This window comes from Aspergillus saccharolyticus, assembly GCF_003184585.1.
Source record: "Aspergillus saccharolyticus JOP 1030-1 unplaced genomic scaffold BP01scaffold_22, whole genome shotgun sequence".
NCBI classification, from domain to species: domain Eukaryota; kingdom Fungi; phylum Ascomycota; class Eurotiomycetes; order Eurotiales; family Aspergillaceae; genus Aspergillus; species Aspergillus saccharolyticus.
Window position 1 is genome coordinate 220178 of NW_020290632.1, and position 17788 is coordinate 237965.

Here is a 17788-nt window from a genome sequence, read left to right on the forward strand (position 1 = left end):
GGATCATGGGCGTCCCCCCGGACCACCGGACGACGGGGGGGATTCTGGCCGAGTACTACCTTCTGACCGCGCTGGCGCTCTTCTGGGTGGCCTTGCGGGTCTGGGTGCGGATTCGGCTGACGAGGAATTGGGGATGGGATGATACGTGTATTGTGCTAGCCTGGGTAGGTCTCCCTCCCCCCGAGTCATTAGGATCCTTCCCACCCCAGCGCTCTAACTTGGTGGCGGGTCTAGCTCCCTCTGTTCGCCGGTCTGGTTCTCATCCAGATCGAAGCCAACCTGGGCCTGGGGCGCCATATGATCTATCTGCAGGATGCGGAAACCGCTGCCCTCCAGATCCTCAAATACAACACCTTCTTTCAGATGCTCAACGTGCTCTGCACGCTGCTGACCAAGTACTCGATCAGCTTGTATCTCCTGCGGATCCGGGATGATCGCCGGCTGCGGCTGGGGCTGGGGGTGTTGATGCTGCTGATGACCCTGGCGACCATCGCGGTCATCGTGGTGCTGTCGGTCTCCTGCATTCCCCTGCAGCGTCTGTGGGACAAGTCGGTGCCGGGGACCTGTCTGGCGCTGGCTGCGGTCTACAACGTCGCCTACGTGCAGTCGGGCTTCACCATCGTGGTCGACCTGTGCCTGACCATGACACCGATCATCGTCCTGTGGGACGTGAAGATCAAGCGCGGGCGCAAAACGATGATTTGCGGCCTGATGAGTCTGGGGTTGATTGCCACGGTGTCGAATGCGCTGCGGAATGATTTCCAGTCGGGGTTGACGAGCGCGGATATGACTTGTGAGTGTCTTTTCGGGTCGGGGGGGAGATGGACGGCCCTGCGCTAACCGGTGCATCCCTTGCCTAGATGATATGACTGCCGTCAGCGTGGTCGCCATCCTCGAACTGTCGAGTGGGATCATCGCTGCCTGCATTCCGGCGTGTGCCCCTTTGCTCCGGCGCAATCCGCCCACCAGCACGATGGCGCAATCCACCGCCTACTACGCCCCGCACGCCGGCGGGAGGAGTACGCAAGGGACCCCGGGCGCGTACTCGACGCTGACGACGGACGACGAGGTGCCCCTGTATGAGCGAGACCGCGGCACCCCGACGACGGGGGAGACGAAAACCTCGATGGTGACCGTCCACCATTCCGAGGGGGTGGGGGTGGCCTGATGTTGGCGCCTGTGCGAGATACTCGGTAGTCATTTTAGCATGAACCCCTCCATGTATTTTTCCGTCGATCTCATCCTATGGATCTTCTACTGTGTACCTTCATACTTTCGGAGTCAGAATGAGTAAGAATGTGGCGTCTTGGGGGGCTGTGACTAGTGCTTACTGTGTACGCTGTGGGTGGTTTGCCTGATGACGGCGGAGTATGGCGTACTGCATTTCTGACCAGGAGCCGGAATGATCGGCGAATTAAGCTGCTCCATCGAGTCAGCAGTGCGTCTCTCCTCACTTTGTACCCCTCATGTAGACGGATAGAGGTTTGGGGGGGATAAATGGGGGAGTAAGTGAGTGAGGGAGGAAGTGAAGTGAAGTGAATGAGTGAAGGAGTGAATGAGTGAAGGAGTGTGGGAGGGAAGAAGTTGTGGAGAAAACGAATCCAGGGTCGATCCCGTCCCACCCGCTTTTCCCGCCCCTCCTCCCGTTTTATCCCCACTTCTTCTTTTTCTTCCTCCCAAAATAACTTCATCCCAAATACAACACACCACACCACTTTCACTTTCACTACATGCCATCTCATCTCATCTCATCACTACATCAATCATATAAATTTCCCTTAATCCTACCACTTCGCATCGCAATCACATCACCAAGTCCCCACAAATCAATTAATCATTCAACCAACCAACCAACCAACCAACAACACATAATGCCCACCGACAAATACTTCGCCCAAGCGCCCCCCTTCCCCACCTCCCCCGACTTCCCCATCGTTTCGCTCCCCACCATCTCCCTCGCTAAACTCAAGGCCCACGACCCCACCGAATCCACTCAATTGTTCCGTGCATCCCGCGAATGGGGGTTTTTCATGTTGGATCTCCGCGCCGACGAGCAAGGCGCCAGCCTGCTCCACCAGGCCGAGAAAATGTTCGATCTGGACGCGGAGCTGTTTTCACTGGACCAGGCCACGCTGGATGAATATGCGTATGATGCGCCGCGGGATTTGACTGGGTATGGTCCTATGGCCCTTTTCCTTCTAAACCCAGCAGTTTGAGTCAGACTGACAGGGGGGGTGGGTGACGGTCTAGATACAAAAAAGCCGGTCTCCTAAGAACCGACACGGGCGGCTACGACCACATGCACCTCTACAGCATCAACCAAGACGACATGCTGGGCAACCGGGCCGCACGCACCAATGCGCCGCCCATCGAGGCCCACCGCGGCGACCTGCAAGCCTTCATCCGGGAGTCGTCGGCCGCGCTGGCGGTGATCCTCGCGACCCTCGATCGGGAGCTCGGGCTGGAGGCTGGCACGCTGGCGAAGCTGAGTCCGCTGGACGAGGAGAGTGAGACCTCGGTGCGGTTGCTGTGGAGTCCGCCCGCACCGGCCGTGGCCACCACCCCACCCCCCGCGGCGGAGACCCAGCGGGTGATCACGCTGGGCGGACACACGGATATCGGGACGTTGACGCTATTGTTCCACGTCCTCGGGGGGTTGCAGATCCTGCCTGCCGGGGTGGAGAATACCGCCCAACAGTGGCGGTATGTGCGGCCGGTGCCCGGGTGTGCGCTGGTCAATCTGGGGGATACCCTCGTGGAGTGGACGGGGGAGTTGCTGCGGAGTTCCCTGCATCGGGTGGTGACCGCCCCGGGGGAGCAGGCGACGGTCGCCCGGCGCAGTGTGGCGTATCTGGTGCGGCCGTCGAAGAAGGCAAGTATGCGGCGATTGCAGGGGGGGAAGATCCCCGCGGTGGCGGAGGGAGAGGAGGAGGAGACGCGGCCGGTGAACGAGTGGGCGGCGTGGAGGTCGAAGCAGATCATGTTGGGGACGTTGAAGCCGCAGACGCGGGGGGGTGCGCGGGCGGTTGTGGTGTGATGATAGGGTCGTGTACTGTCTGTATAGTAAGGGGAAGGAGATCTCAATGCTACGCAGCTGCCGAAGGGAATATGCAGCATTCTACTGAGCCTTCCTCTGACTATGTTGGTATGAGGCACCATGTGGAAAAGTAGTAGTTCTTCTACCACCTCCACACATCCCCGTCTACACATTAGGGGGGTCGTACACAGCCATGCACCCCGATATTCCGATAAACGATATCAGTTGTGCATCACGGTTACCGTCTCTCGACACTCCATTCGAAACGACTGAAATAACAGCGAGACGAACCGAGACTCCCACGGAATGCACACCTGCTTCTCCACAGCTGACTGAGCACAGCCCAGCCCAGCCCAGCCCTATCCCCCATGCCTACCGTCGCCAACATAGTCCCTCAGATGCAAGATCACCTGGATGTGGTGGAACGTCAAGCCGCAATTCTCCTCCGCAGCCAGCAAGTGGGCAGTGCGAAGGACGTTCTTGATCTGTCTGCCATTCAGCTCCAGCTTCGCGAGCTGCGACACATCCTCCTCCGCAAGCGGCTCGACCCCACTCTGCGCGATAAACTGCTTCCAGATCTGACGTCGCGAGCTGCGATTGAGCTCCGGATACCGGATGGAGATGTGAATGCGGGACTCGAAAGCCGGGTCGATCTGCTCGGCACGGTTGGTCGTCAGGAACAAAATCCCCTAGAATGGCCACATTAGCTCTGCTTCAACCCGACCCATTAAAAACCGCTGCATACCTCGTAATACTCCAGCAGCCGCAGGAAGATGGAGACGAGCTCATTCCGCTTCAAGTCCCGGGTATCGCGCGCCTCCATGAAGACATCCGTCTCGTCGAGGAGGATGATGGCCCCCCAGCGAGGGATCATCGTGAGGACATCGCGCAGGGTATTCTCCACCGTCTGCGGCGTCGTGCCCAGATCCCCCGCACTCAGAATATACAGCGGCACCTGCATGATCTCCGCCACGCTCTCCGCCGTGAGGGTCTTGCCTACCCCCGGCGGCCCGCTCAGTAGCATGATGACGCCGCGGCCCTTGCCGTGGATTACATCGTCGAAGCCATCTTGGTCCGGTGGTTGCTGCTGCTGCTGCGGCTACGGCTACGAGACTGGGCGCGCGCGAACCTTAGAACCAGTTTCTTCAGGTCCGGGTACTCGTGCGGCAGGACGAGGGAGTCGAACGCCTGCGCGTCCCAGACAATTTCGCGCACCCCGTCGACAAAGAACGCCAGCTACCGCTTATCCTTGAGGGCGTAGCCGCGGAGGATCGGGGTGGCGAGCAGCAGGAGCTCGTCGGACAGACCACCGCCACTACTACTACGAACCCGCGGGTGTGGTCGCAATACGCGCCGGCCTCGACTTCAAAGGCGCGCGGACGTCCGTCCACAGTACGACTATCCACCACGACGCCCGGCTCGAGAAGCGCCCACAGCAGCTCGTGTGTGATCACCTTGCTCTGCACCATGTCCTTCTTGCGGGCGATGGTGTCATGCAGCTCCTCGTCGAGGATGCGGTGCAGGAGGTCCGCGTGGCGGTAGGTCACGTCGTCGGGTTCGCTCTGGAGCGCGGCGCAGAACGCCTCCCACCGGTGCACGAAGGGCTCGAACGGGGCGCGGAATTCCAGCCGATGCAGGCTCAGGGTCACCCCCGGGTAGCCGCTCAGGAACCGGGCGAGGAAGTGGCGGAGTCGGTCGCTCTGGATCACGATCGAGTGGATCGTGAGGCTGCGTTTTCCGTTGTAGCACTTGGCTTTGCGCACCAGCAGGACGTATTGCCCGGACTGCGCGGTTTCCGCCGGGTCGAGGAGGTCGTCGGATTTCTGGCGCGTCTAGGAGGTGCGACCTCGATTGTCGGGGGCGCTTTGGTAGAGGATGTCGGCTTCGCAGATGGAGCCGGGGGCGGCGGACTCTGCAGGGGGATGGGGATGGAATCTGAGTTGTGTTAGTGGGTGGGTGTGTTTGTGATGAGTGGAATTGAGAGGGTTCTTACTGCTGGGAGGATCCTCCATGGTACTTCGATGTTATTCAGTCGGTTTGGGTGAAGTTAGGGTTGAGCGAGGATAAGAAGTGGACGTGGAAGTGGTTATGGTTGGAGTATATAACACGTCAGAAGTGGATGCAACCCCCCCTCTGATAAATGTTTCTGTTCTGCTCTACGCGAGTCATCCAGTATCCTTCTTCTATCAATTTGTATCTGTGTCGCTCGTGCATTCCAGTCCAAATCACTGATGTCGGCCTAACGGGAGTCTAGCAATGCACGGCAGTCTGGATTGCGAAAGCCTCGTCCCTCACCTATAGCGCGGGCCTTCTACTGTATCTGGCATAAATGTGAAGCATTGATGCTACAGGGGTTTGCCTTGCAGCAGCTGACCCTCTGTATTCTCTTTTCCAGCCTGACACTGTTATCTATCCTGAGGCGTGATGTATTTGTGGACTTGAATGGGCCTCATTGCCCGGACCGCAGAAGCATCACCCCAATACACAGACAAGCCTAAGACTGTGTTCACGCGAGTTGAATGAGCGGGGAAGATCAGTCACTCAGCACGAGATTTCACTGCTTAGTGAGTGCTGGCCCCTCTGCCAGTGTGGCTGATTCCTTGCAGATCGTGTCCAATAACCATCCCAGATACAACGCATCTCTTGATGGCAGGCTGACGTGAGATGATCGACATAACCAACCTAGAAAATAAATGTCCAGCAGTGAATAGTACTCAGATCTAGCACGATGATAGAACACTAGAAGCTGCTTGCCCGTCGATCGACGTAGACAAAGCTGGTTTCCTGGATGGGTGAGTGAAATCCCCACCTGCTAGCCAATGGCTCATCCATATCGCAGTCTGGCTGAGTGAGTGTCTGCGCTATCTTAAATTCTCGCAGCAAATGGTATTCACCCTGAGAAGATCACCAGTACTATGCTAGTGAGGGCACTGGGCAGTGCCGCTGTGCTGAGGCCGCTAGTTCATACCTGTATACAAGTGGTGCACCGCTTAGGGTTACGCCACCGTGCTGTACATGATGGGTTCGGAGGAGCACGACTCGCGGCGAAGGTGGGCTGCATCTCTGAGGATACGTTGATTCTAAATCTCAGAAGGACAACTGGAATTGAAACCGAACTCGGCTCTGCCGTTTGTAAACTATCGAGATCTGTGCACCAGGCCCTGGCTGCACCCTTCTAGACATTCTGCAAACTCGCCCACCTCAACCCTAAAGACACTGCGAATACCAAGCATTGACATAAGTACACGTATACCCACTCGCACAAACCGTGGCCCCCGTCCACCCACTTCCCCCACACTGACCCCAGTGCGCCGCAGTCGTAGTCGTAGTGGCAGTCGCAGTCGCAGTCACAGTCACCCCCGAAGCCGTACTCGACGCCGTCGTCGCCGTCGTCGTCGTCGACACACTCGCCCCCAACCCCACCAACAAGCCATCATAAGCAGGCTTCTTCACCAAATCCTCATCCCATGGTAACGCCGCCCCATAGCCAGTGAACGTACTGGGCACCCAACTATACTTATCGGTCCAATCCCAAATGGTGAACCCCACACACCCGTCCACCGCGACACAACTCCCCACCAAGGCCTGGAAGTCACTGGATTGCTGGGCGAGGGTGGTCGCCGTCGTCGGCAACAGGATGCGCACGTCGGCTTCCGTGTAGGCGACCTCGACGCCCAGCGCGGTGAAGGACTGCAGGACGCTCACGAGGGAGGCTTGGCTGGGGACGGTGCCGACGACAAAATGGCCCTGGAAGCCGACGCCGTCGATTTTGGCCCCGGAGGCTTGGACGAGCTGGACGATGGCGCGCGCGCTGGCGGCTTTGGTGCTGCCGTATTCGAGGTTGTAGTCGTTGTAGAAGAGCTTGGCGGAGGGGTCGGCGGCGGCGGCGGCGGCGAAGGCGAGGGGGATGTAGGCTTCGCCGATGGTCGTGTAGAAGATGTTGGTGCGGTAGGTGCCATCGTCGTTCAGGGCTGAGGTTGTCAGGTTAGTAGGTGGTGGTAAGATACGAAACTACTACATTGAGGGGGAAGGGAAAGGGAAAGGGGGATTGGATGAGGATGTCACCTTCATTCACCACATCCCAGTGCAGACAACGCCCCTTGTAATGCGAGACGACGGTCGTGATGTGGTTCTGCATGGCAGCGATGAGGGTGGCGTTCGTCCAGGTGCCGCTGGTCACTATCCCCAGAGTGTCTGTCAGTATGCCGTCTGGTTCAGGGCTTAGGAAAATGAAAATCCAACACACCCCAGCTGGGCAACTGATTATACCAGACCAGCGTATGACATCGCAAGTACTGGCCATTCGCCTCAGCCAGATCCGCGATGACGTCGCCCTCGGTGAAGCTGAAGGTGCCCTGCGAGGGCTCGGTAGCATCCCACTAGATGGACCCGTCAGTCACTATAACCCCCTTCCCCCTCCCCCTTCAGGGAGTAGTCAGTGAGGGAATGACTCCCTACCTTCTGCGAGTTACCAGGAGTGATCTGCCCGAAATCCGCCGTGTTGTTCAGCTGCGTCACGTAGGGAATATCCGTGAGCTCAGGGTTATCGGTGGCAGTGCCAAAATATGTCAGACCGGCGGCGACGGCGGCCTGGTCGAGACCCAGCGCTGAAATACTGGAATGGAGATAGTTGAATAGTCAGTTTATCTGCCTCGATCAGACAGGACAGTGAGCACACCTACCATGTGGGAAGCGCAATCGCGGCCAGTGCCGCAGTGACTGCAAGCTTGATCATCTTGGTTGAGTTCATGCAGTGTGTATCAGATGCAAGATGCTCTGAATGTGCCAGACTGCCAATTTATATACTTCACCACTCATGGCGGTCGAGATCGTGCTCGGAGCTCACCTCCGCAATCTCTAGGATCAGGTGTAGAGGCTAACGCTGCAGGACACGGAGCAACGGCCTGCCCGCGGGCAAACACTCGATAGTGTGCTGCATTGATTGGCAGATCGGGCTGCAGATGGACTTCGATCCGAACCTCAGTTTAGCCTAATGGCTCCTCTTTAGAGGGAGAAGCTACAGTCCGCTGTTCTACTCCCGTGGCTAAAAGGGCTTCACGAGCGGAAAGCGGCCCGAGGACCGACAGCTCCGGGTCTTTAGGCAGATTCATGTATATTACCATTATCTATGTTCACTATGTACACTATGTGCAAAGATAGATTACATATCCTTCCCACTGCACCTCGTTAACCAGCCTGAGCATACACCGTAGTGTTGCTGATCGACTCGGCCGGCAGCCACTGTCCGGCAATAGTATTGGTGTAGGTGAGCTGTGCGAGCGTAAAGGTATGCATCTCCGACACCAACACGGTTTGATCCAGAGGCAGCACGCGGTGCACCATCGCGGTCTGCGTGAGCATCGAAATGTACTCCTCGCCGGACACCGCGCTCATATCGGCGTCAAAGGTCACGCGGATCAGCGCATCGGGCGAGTTGGTGCTCAGCAGCGAGGTGGACAGCAGCCACAGGGCAGGTCCCCCGGCCACAGTCGACGCGTCGGCGAGATGCAAAAGCCCGGCATTGGTGCCCAGCATCGGGTGCTGCAGCTGGAAGAACTCCATCTCCCCCGTGGACCCGATATGACCGAAAGTGCCGGTGCCCCCCGTGGCATTGCCCGCCAGGGTAAACCACACTCCACTCATGGGTCCGTAGCCGGTGATCATGCCAACGGCGTTGTTGCCGACGCTGGGAGGAATGGGCAGCTGCGTGGTCTCGCCGCTGGTGACGTTGATACGCATGATGGACGAGTCGGTGTCCTGGGTGACATAAATCAGCCCGGTGGTCGGCTCCTCCTTGATGAACACGGGGCTCTTGAGGCAGGGGTAGAGCGTCTGGTCGGTGGCGTTGGCGACGTCGGCGGAGAAGACGTAGTACTGACCCGTTTGCTCCGAGGCGACTTTGAGGCCCGCCCAGACGCGGTTGCCGATCTCGAAGACGCAATGCGGGCCGTTGCCAGGCGCAGGGATATCGATGGTCTGGAGGATGGTGGGCGCAGTCGAGAGCTCCTGGCCGGGGTCCACGAGCAGCAGCTTATTCTCCCCCTGCAGCGTCAGCCACATCTTGCCCGGGTGGAGCGTCGACGGCCACACGCCATGCAGCTCGGAATCGCTGTTTTTCCCCATGGGGAACGACTTCCACGCAATGGGCTCCTCCGTGGCGGGATCCAGCTCGATCTTGATCAAGGCGCTGTCCGACATCTGTGACAGCAGCACAAAATTGGTGTCGGGCACGCGGGCGAACTCGTGCGTCTCGGAGGCGACAGGCAGCAGATACTCGGTGAGACGACGGCTCACAAGTGAGTGGGTGGACTCCTGCGCCAACGCGAAACGGGAGGCGCCCAAGGCCAGGGCGACCACGAGCGATCGGACAGCATGGTGCAACATCTCGACGTGGAGCTTTCTACATGCAGCCTGAGATGCTTGATGCAAATTCGCGCACTGCCCCGTATTTGTACTGCACGCGAGCATTGCATACTAGCACCATCAGGCTAGCCAAGAAACCCTAAGATGTGAATCCCTTCCTGTTCGGCTTTTCAGCTGAATCGCGGACCCACTGCACAGATCGATACGCGCTAGCGTGGCGCCACTGAACTCGCACTATTGAGCGCCAGGTATTGGGTTTTGAATGGAGATAATGCCAAGCACAAGTGTGGGCGAGAGAAGGGAGCAAACAAGTGGGGGGATACGTGGTTCATTCAGAGCTTCACGCCTCACTCTACGGAAGTTAGCCGATAACCACCGATCACGGAATCAAGGGACTCACCTGAACCCGCTGTTACGTTGATGAACATGCTACTACTCTCTCCAATCTCCAGCCCGCTGCGCTCATCTCTTACCGTCCAGAAGAAACGCAGAGTCACGTAATCACTGAGTCTAATGACAATCGTGAACAGACTTCCACCTTGAAGAGCTTCAGTCTCTTGGTCAGAAAGCCAAGGGTGGCAGAAACCAGGGCAACCGAGCCAGAATCTTCAAGATAAGTAACGCGGCCTGGCGGAAAGGATCGAAGACGGGGACTAGCCGGTTGACAGCGTCCAGCGAGACTGAGGAGCCCGAGGCGATGTTTCCAGTGCTGGAGAAGGCGGAGTGCAGCAGGAAAGGGAAGAACAGACAGACTCTTACATCTGATAGGATGAGGCTTCTGTAGTCCCCCTCTGCGACTTTTTCACTCGGCTTCGCTGTCTTCTGTCTTGGTAGCTGTTCCAGGCGGCCTCGAAAGTTCCTTTTGCTGGACAATCTTGGTATTCACGGCAGGATCTTTAGCTGCAGCGCTTCTGGCATATCCCAGTGGACGAATACCATCGCTGGACATGATCTTGCGGGTACTGCCGCACATAACTCGTTGCTGTACTCCGTGTGCGAGCTGAACCCAGCTAGAGTGTGGTAGCAATGACAATGTAGAAGAGTCCCTTCTAGAAAATTGTAGGATGATGAAGAGTGGCCCAAGTGCAAGGGAAATGATCATATGGCGGCGGAGATAGTGTTTTCGTGGACGTAAGACACGCGCAAAGGGCAGAATGAGGGATGCAACTGTTACTGGTTGTTAGCGTGGATCTAGACTCGAGCACATATGCTAGTAAGCATCTCTCTCGCTCCTTGAAGAGTGGTCTGGGCAGGACTTGACAACATTTGATGCCATAGGACGCTAGTGAGTCCAGCAACAACAGCAAGGAAAAGTAGTCTTACCCAACGTAGCCCACCCAGCAATCTCTGTCCCAAATGGAACTCCCTGCTTCGTCTGTAAAATAGCCACACTCGACCTCGTAACAGCATTGTAAGAGCAACCAGTCCGACCTGCAGCCCAAGAATCGCCCTCGACCCACAATCGGCATCTGCTTCACTCCGCCCATCTTCTGAGGGCACAGCCTATGCCAATAGTCTCTTATCAAATGCACTATAAGACAACCGAGCAGAAGGAATACTATACCCCCGGCAGAACTGCAACAGAGTCAGCTGTAAGACAACATGTGTATGAGATTCCACATACATGAGGGTAATATCTGCCTATTTGTTCGCTGGCAGAAGGGTGAAGACACTCATAGCAGCGCAGGAAAGTGCATGTAACACAGAGGGGAAGTTGATCCTGATGAGGTTTGTGCCATAGAGCAGTGGCCAAGCAATCGCAAACAAATAGACAATCGTATAGACCTCTCGCTTGTAGTGATTTTGAACCTGTAACTTGTAAGCAGACGTGGTTTGTCACGGACTCGGCGACTCACCATGACTTCCAACAAGGCCAGATATGCAGCACAGTTCAATGCGGCTCGAACTGCATCGGTCTTCGAGAATTGCGAGAATGGTTGTTTCTTGCCCTCGGCCAACGCTCTCCTCGACCATGCGAAAACTTCATCCCAAAACAAAACTGGAAAAACAGCGTAGGCGTAGCATGTGAGCGGCGATACTTGGAATATGAGCAAACTGCAAAGCCCAATCAGGACTGAGGATGAAGCTATGGATGAGCCCCGGTGATCTCCGCGCATCGACCTTGCCATGGAGCACATGAAGATCAACCGAGGTCGTGAAGGCGAATTCGATCCAGCCGAGATAGCCTGCTGTCAAGCCATCTTCATGGCCCGGGGCCTCCTTGCCACGTGGCACCGTCCTCGTATTATGCGGGTGCCCATCGCCATGACTCCCCCAGTTACTCATCCCATGGTCTGCTGTGAAGATGAACGCCGTCTTATCGTCTCCGTAGAACTGCTTTATAATCTCCGTGAACTCCTGCATCTCGTGATCCACAAACCGGATATTCCGTGATACTCCTGCGAGTAGGGGCGATGTGCATGGCCCGTCGTGTCCAGGCCCAGCAGATGCAGAATATGCAAAATCCCATCCTGCCCTTGACCTTGCATACAACCCCTGATCCGTCACAGCCTCCTCGAAGGACTTCCTGACGCTATCGAAGTTGACGGGATTAAGTTTCCAACAAGTAGTCACTGCAGCGACATCTGCAAACAAGCCCCGCGATGAGAGCGACATGGCCCGGTCGGGACTCTGTGGGGATGCGCATGTGCGAGACGCCAAAGGTTCTGTGATGGAGGACCTCGAGCGAAGGAAAGGCGCCATGGGGACGAGATCCTCCCGCGCGGAAGAATCATTTTGTCGGCCTGGAAGGGTCAGGAAAGAATTGGAAGACTTTGTCGGCGCGGAGGCCATCGCCTGCAAGGTCTTGTCAGTATGCGATACATTCATGTGGATTGAGGAGAGAGCGATAGACCTACCTACATACAAAGCCATTCTCTTCGCGGGAGGCTAAGGGGTATCGACTTTGTCTGCGCGCATCCCATGCACAATCGACGACCCGAAGGAGATGTCGAAGAAAGAGTAGACATACCCCAGGTGGAACACGATGGCACTTCCATTGAAACCGATGCGGCCCATTCGTGCCATTATGCGAGAGAGTAGCGTTTTTGCTTTGTGCAAGATAGTGAAGCAGAAGAAGAAGAAGAAGAAGAAGAAGAAGAAGAAGAAGAAGAAGACGCGTAAGTCCAGGTTCAGGCGACAGGGATAAATGGCCGGAAAATGGATGGACCGGGGCCTGTTGGTTTTATAGTCAGTTCCATAACCCAACTTGGAGCTTACTCACGAAGTGCAGATCCATGTACGATATTTCAAGTTGATATAGAGAAGTCCTCATGCAATCAGCCCTAATCTCCCCTCCCCCACACCCCATACAGATCCATCGAAAGAAACGCCGCCAGTGAGACTGATATTCGGAAAACACGACTTAATCTAGTATACCTGCACTCCAGAGAAGCCATTGACGGCTGCAGCTGGAATGGTAGATTGGTATATCGAAGACAAAATGTACCTCTCCGATTGCAAAACCGCATGTTCATGTGATGTGATAGCTTTCTCTCCATTGCAAGTATCCGCTGTGTCGCCCAACAGGCTAAACTTACCACTGCTTACCCACCAAGATAGCTGACTGAGTCTATCGTCAACCCTAGATGGGATGATTGATCGTGTGGCCAATCTAACCAGTCTTTCTGAGGGAACTCTGCCCCCCATAGACGGCGATACTGCCTTTGTCTTGGATCTGGGTCTGCACCCACATCGCTGGGCGGTCGTGCACGTATTCTCAGCGATAGTCCTGCAACGTCCTCTTTTGGGCATTGACTTCAACTGTCCCAGAAGAAGACGATGGTCTGGGTGCAGGCTCGATTATTATTGTGGCGATCGATCTCATATGCAGAAAGAAGAATGTAGAGATCCAGATACCGCTGGTAGCTGCATCAGGGAGATATCTGGAAGACAATGCGCGCGATTTCGGGGAATCGGTCAGGAGTCCGAAGACGATAGGAGAAGGTTCGCTTTTCAATCAGTGGCTGCCACTTTGTACAGATACTGGTATAAGAAGCTGCAGAGATTTTGCCTAGATGTGCCAGAATCAAGTACAAGAGCTCAGGGGATGGAGAACCAATGTCAGGCATGTTTCTTGCCAGTAAGCTGCATTCCAGCTGGTGAGGTGGAGTGAGGAACAACACATCGTGAAATCCGGTAGGCAGTCGAGCCTATAGGCACGTGATGAGTCAACAATATGCTTTTACAACAATCACCAATGGACAACATCATGAACAATAGAAAGTGGTCCAAGAGCGGGCCGAGCATGTCTGGCACTGTACTCGACAAAACGTTCGGGGACGGTTTGTATCTCATTGGCAGTTGTTTCGCAACGTCTGCAATTCGGTCTCCGAGCAGTATCTCATTACATAGAAGAACGCAAATATTTGGGAGGATTAAGCTCTGGGTGCATGAAGAGCATGTCGAATCGCCCTCTCTCTACCTGAACCCACACATAATGCTGGTACACAGATCATCACGACAGAACTAAACAGGCTTCACAATGCAGGATTTATCATATTCAATCAGTCCACCTCCCAACAGGCTTCCACCACGTCTATAGGTATAATCAGGGTAGTGAATCATTAATTACAATAGCAGAAAAGATCGCACCCTGCCCCGGTCTTATCTCTCTTCATGATCAACGAAATAGAACAAATTCAGGGCAATGACTAGCCAGAGGGGTATGCAAACGCCACAGGTAATTAAACGAGAGAGAGGGAGTAAGAACCACAGAAAATAGAATACAACGCAACCATCAGGGCATGCCACAAGAGACGAACATGAAAAAGAAAAAGTCGAGTATATTATGAACGGTCCAAATGCCACTCCTGTCTGTACAACCCCGGGGCGCATATCGGCACAGATGGTCGAAGGAGGGACGCCCCTTCCTTGCGGTGAATCCGCGTAAGTCACAAAACAAGCCAAAATTAAGAGTCGTAGATGATCCGTGATGCTTCTAATAGATGATGTGAGAACCGATGGAAAAGTAGTTTTGTCATATCACAAGACCGTTCAGGTCGACTTGGTGAGATGTGGGAGCCGAGCGGGAGTCAGCATGGTCGACGGACACGAAACCGCGCGGCCACCATCAGTCCCTTAACCAAACCACCATGAATCGAGGTTGCGTGTAAGTCTTGTACGAGTGGCCCCAGTGGCCTGAAGTCCGGCGATGTCTTTCCATGGTACATAGCTGACTCCGAACGACCACTCAAACCAGCGGACGGGACTCCTGCCGCACCGTGTCACGAGTCAACCCCGTTCCCCTCAGATCTCCCGTCCAGGGATGGTCAATTCACGCCGAAAATGCCTCTGCGCTCCCTACATCGAGCCGCAACCGTCCACCTCAACTGATGATCTGTCTTGCGCCTTCCTTGCCCAGAACTCCAGGTTCTTGGGGCTTGGGGCTCCTGTCGCGCCCCTTCTTCCGACTCAGAAAAGCAAGCATGCCGCTGTTCGAGCCTTTGCCTTTACCGGTAACGGTGTCGTATCCTTCGGCCGGGAGAGTAGAGCTATGGTCGGCGAGCTCACTCCAGCTTCCGGCTTCCTCCAGTACCATCTGGACACCGCCGCCCTTGCTCGCTTTCCGGGTTGCACCACGGGGACGACCAGCTGCGGGTGGTGGTAGAGGTCTGCTGAACGACGGAGCTGACGCCGGGGGTGGGGGTGGCGGCGGTGGCAGGGATTGCTGAGACGTTGGCGTCTCACTCATTGTGGAGGGGGTGTCGGGCTGGGTCAAGTGACCGACCGATCCCTCGTTGCGTGGGGGCGGGGAGTTTCGAGAAAGATCGGGTTGCGAGACCTGCCGGGAATGCGTCGATTGGATGGGAAGGCATTCTTCGGGGTTTCTAGCGTCGATGTAAGCAAAGCTATTTCATTCCTAGCAGGGAAGAGGGAACACTCACGATGAGTTGGCGATGGCTTCGGCGGCGCTTCTAGACTCCCCATTAGCGAACTGTATACCACATATAGCGGTCGCTGACCAGCACGTACCCGGTGTAGGACACTCTCGTGTAATCGAAGGGCTCAAACATCGTCTCGATCAAACGATGGAGCTCGTCTTCCCGAATTTCCTTCGCCGTGGCGTCCTCCCGCAACTCCGCCCGCGGTTTTTGTCGGCGGGCCCGAGCCTCGAGCGGCGCCTCCTCCAAGAGCAATTCTTCCAGATCGTATGTTGCATCAAAATTGGTCTTGTCGCTGGAGGGTCGGAACACGGGAGGAATCTCCTTTCTCTCCAGCGCCTCAAAGTCGATGTCGGCAAAGAACATGTGCGAGGTGAAGGTCTCAAAGCCTGTAGCACCGATTCGTTTCGACCGATCCTTCTCCATCAGGGCGGCCAATGCTCGGAGACACGGGACAGATACGGCGGGGTTGGTAACGTAGTACTTGGGTTGCGCCTTTTTGATATTCTCGCTGAGCACATCCTGGGTCCGACCTTCGAATGGGCGCTGGGATGGGAGATTCTCAGGTTAGCTTGTCGGGCTCACCTCGTTCAGTTCCAGGGATCCCTCGACAAACCTTGTTATAAATACACTCATAAAAGGTCACACCAAGCGACCACCAATCGACTTCACTGTAGTAACCGCCGCCTTCGTAAACCTCTGGGGCCAGATAGGCCAGCGTGCCAGATTTGCTCGTAAGGGGCTTGCCGGGCCGGAAGTCAGAGGCCACATTCTGTTGGCAATCGAGTCAGCACAAGCAAAGAACAAAACCATCAGTATCACGACACTGAATCAAGACCAACATACGAAATCAGCCAAATGCACGTGTCCTTCCGAGTCCAGTAGCACATTGTCCGGCTTCACATCCCGATGGATAATTCCCTGCGAGTGAATGTACCGCAGAGCACAGCCCAGCTCTGCGGCCCAAAATCGTACAGCTTCCTCAGTGAAACACTTTCTCGAGATATGGAATCGCAGATCGCCGCCGTTCATCAAATCTACCACAATGTAACTTTGAGGCCATCAGTAACTTGGTCGAATCGGGGGGGGGGGGGGGGAAGGGAGAAATGTTCGTGAAACGCACATGTATTCGATGTCTTGAAAGCTGTATCTCAAGTTGCAGAGGAAGGCATGGTTGAGGTGTTCGAGCATGCGCCGTTCACGGATGATGTTTCGTACACTTTCCGATCGGACGACTGGGACGCGCAAAGAAGCACTGTCAGCAGGTGCTGCGAGAGCATTTCCGGCGATCTCGTACCTTCTTCTTTCCGGATGTACTTTAATGCGAATGTCAAGCCGGTGTCTTTTTTCTCCACGATGCGGACTTTGCCAAAAGCCCCTTTCCCTACCACCCGCAGGAGGCGGAACTGATTCAAGTTCACTGCATCCCGTTATCAGTATTTGCACACAAAGCTTTGTGGTACCATTGCTGCGGTCGCTCCAGGTTGGGTTTGGTGGAGAGTCCAGGGGGGGGGGAATGGTTACGCACACTCATCGGTGGGGGCCACCTGTTTCCCTTGCGAATTCCCCATTTACGAAGCTGTGTAACAACAAATGCTGAGATCCTTCTTGTTGAGTTACCTCCGACAACATCCCATTCGATCACGGTTCGGTCGGTGGACAAGATAGCTCGGTCGAAAGCTCAATTGTGGGATTGAGAGGGGGGGAAGGGCAGGCGAAGACGAGTAGGAAATCGGATGGAGATTTCTTTGGCACGCGGCGGGGGGGGAGCTGAAGTGAATTGGGATTTATAGGCCAAGCGACGAGCTCACCGATGTAGAGCGACAGAGCGATACTGAGCAAGACAAGGCAAAGTTAGTTTTGGAAATTCGAGAAAGGCGGCAGAGTGCAGTCAGTGAGTGGCCTCTGCACAGCGCGGAAGAACGTGGGCGGAGGGGTTTCATTTTCCCGATTGGCAGAGGGGGGGGGGGGGGGGGAAAGAAACAGCAATCTGACAGGTGAGACCTACCCTCCGTGAAGAGACTTGTGTGGCAGTCAGAAACAAGTTGCGGTTAATGTGGAAGGAAGAGATGTGAGGGGAAGATAATTGTTGAGATTTAAGGGGGAAAAAAAGAAGAAAAAAAAGAAAAACCGAGGAAAAAGACAAAAAGAAAAAAAGGTGAAGAGACACGATCCCGACAAGAACCACCAAGCGGAGGGTTAAGCGGAGGGAGAAGAAGAAGAAGAAGAAGGGGTAAGGACCAGCGTATGGGGTGGATTGAGAGGAACGGGGAAAAGGATAGCGGGTAAGAAAAGTTACTGATGGTATTCCGAGTTAGGTGGAAAAGCAGGAGGTGAGAGGAACAGGAGAGGGACAACCCTGAAGGTCAAGGCAATAATGATGAGGGAGAAGAGGTGTGAAACTGAGTAAGTGAGTTGAGTAAGTGAGAATTGAGAGACTCTAAGAGGAGAAGTTTTGAGTGTGAGAGAGTGAGAGTAAGTGAGAGAGAATCGGGTCGGACTATGG

The 17788-nt window shown here is 55.4% G+C and overlaps 9 protein-coding genes across 9 annotated transcripts; 2 read left to right on the forward strand and 7 right to left on the reverse strand.

The window, feature by feature from the left end:
- Positions 1–5: 5 nt before the first annotated feature.
- Positions 6–1547, forward strand: BP01DRAFT_374959 (uncharacterized protein; the record flags this gene model as incomplete). Its single annotated transcript, XM_025576867.1, has 5 exons — positions 6–164; positions 235–793; positions 861–1019; positions 1483–1505; positions 1545–1547. The coding sequence occupies 5 exons, from the start codon at positions 6–8 to the stop codon at positions 1545–1547; spliced, it is 903 nt and encodes a 300-aa protein (XP_025430084.1).
- Positions 1548–1871: 324 nt separating this feature from the next.
- Positions 1872–3037, forward strand: BP01DRAFT_374960 (putative oxidoreductase; the record flags this gene model as incomplete). The annotated part of the gene is made up of 2 exons (XM_025576868.1): positions 1872–2173; positions 2251–3037. 2 exons carry the CDS (start codon positions 1872–1874, stop codon positions 3035–3037), a joined length of 1089 nt encoding a protein of 362 aa, XP_025430085.1.
- A 359-nt stretch (positions 3038–3396) lies between these two features.
- On the reverse strand, positions 3397–4061 carry BP01DRAFT_383904 (ATP-binding protein; the record flags this gene model as incomplete). Its single annotated transcript, XM_025577458.1, has 2 exons — positions 3397–3726; positions 3783–4061. The coding sequence occupies 2 exons, from the start codon at positions 4059–4061 to the stop codon at positions 3397–3399; spliced, it is 609 nt and encodes a 202-aa protein (XP_025430086.1).
- A 26-nt stretch (positions 4062–4087) lies between these two features.
- BP01DRAFT_383905 (uncharacterized protein) lies at positions 4088–5049 on the reverse strand (the record flags this gene model as incomplete). Its single annotated transcript, XM_025577459.1, has 4 exons — positions 4088–4273; positions 4345–4860; positions 4884–4972; positions 5031–5049. The coding sequence occupies 4 exons, from the start codon at positions 5047–5049 to the stop codon at positions 4088–4090; spliced, it is 810 nt and encodes a 269-aa protein (XP_025430087.1).
- A 1195-nt stretch (positions 5050–6244) lies between these two features.
- Positions 6245–7772, reverse strand: BP01DRAFT_383906 (putative endo-1,4-beta-xylanase; the record flags this gene model as incomplete). Its single annotated transcript, XM_025577460.1, has 5 exons — positions 6245–7008; positions 7103–7216; positions 7284–7416; positions 7496–7652; positions 7720–7772. 5 exons carry the CDS (start codon positions 7770–7772, stop codon positions 6245–6247), a joined length of 1221 nt encoding a protein of 406 aa, XP_025430088.1.
- Positions 7773–8150: 378 nt separating this feature from the next.
- Positions 8151–10001, reverse strand: BP01DRAFT_88920 (uncharacterized protein). The gene is made up of 2 exons (XM_025580202.1): positions 9801–10001; positions 8151–9752 (listed from the first exon to the last, which is right to left on the reverse strand). Exon 2 carries the CDS (start codon positions 9503–9505, stop codon positions 8225–8227), a length of 1281 nt encoding a protein of 426 aa, XP_025430089.1. The 5' UTR covers positions 9506–9752; positions 9801–10001; the 3' UTR covers positions 8151–8224.
- Positions 10002–11041: 1040 nt separating this feature from the next.
- BP01DRAFT_383908 (uncharacterized protein) lies at positions 11042–12427 on the reverse strand (the record flags this gene model as incomplete). The annotated part of the gene is made up of 5 exons (XM_025577461.1): positions 11042–11209; positions 11257–11399; positions 11476–12196; positions 12267–12309; positions 12372–12427. The coding sequence occupies 5 exons, from the start codon at positions 12425–12427 to the stop codon at positions 11042–11044; spliced, it is 1131 nt and encodes a 376-aa protein (XP_025430090.1).
- An 800-nt stretch (positions 12428–13227) lies between these two features.
- BP01DRAFT_358005 (uncharacterized protein) lies at positions 13228–13485 on the reverse strand. Its single transcript, XM_025575330.1, has one exon. The coding sequence runs from the start codon at positions 13468–13470 to the stop codon at positions 13273–13275; it is 198 nt and encodes a 65-aa protein (XP_025430091.1). The 5' UTR covers positions 13471–13485; the 3' UTR covers positions 13228–13272.
- A 996-nt stretch (positions 13486–14481) lies between these two features.
- Positions 14482–17302, reverse strand: BP01DRAFT_88949 (kinase-like protein). The gene is made up of 9 exons (XM_025580203.1): positions 17291–17302; positions 16811–17116; positions 16580–16702; positions 16406–16517; positions 16129–16333; positions 15899–16054; positions 15374–15828; positions 15286–15315; positions 14482–15228 (listed from the first exon to the last, which is right to left on the reverse strand). Exons 2-9 carry the CDS (start codon positions 16851–16853, stop codon positions 14727–14729), a joined length of 1626 nt encoding a protein of 541 aa, XP_025430092.1. The 5' UTR covers positions 16854–17116; positions 17291–17302; the 3' UTR covers positions 14482–14726.
- Positions 17303–17788: the final 486 nt, after the last annotated feature.

Bases quoted from the DNA above. Each gene is read 5' to 3' on its own strand.
- BP01DRAFT_88920 (XM_025580202.1), bottom strand. From the start codon at position 9,505: ATGCTCGCGTGCAGTACAAATACGGGGCAGTGCGCGAATTTGCATCAA.
- BP01DRAFT_88949 (XM_025580203.1), bottom strand. From the start codon at position 16,853: ATGGGGAATTCGCAAGGGAAACAGGTGGCCCCCACCGATGAGT. The intron at 16,055-16,128 runs GTATGTTGGTCT...GATTGCCAACAG, and splicing joins ACGTGCATTTGGCTGATTTC to AATGTGGCCTCTGACTTCCG. The intron at 15,829-15,898 runs GTTTGTCGAGGG...CTCCCATCCCAG, and splicing joins ATGAGTGTATTTATAACAAG to CGCCCATTCGAAGGTCGGAC.
- BP01DRAFT_358005 (XM_025575330.1), bottom strand. From the start codon at position 13,470: ATGCCTGACATTGGTTCTCCATCCCCTGAGCTCTTGTACTTGATTCTG.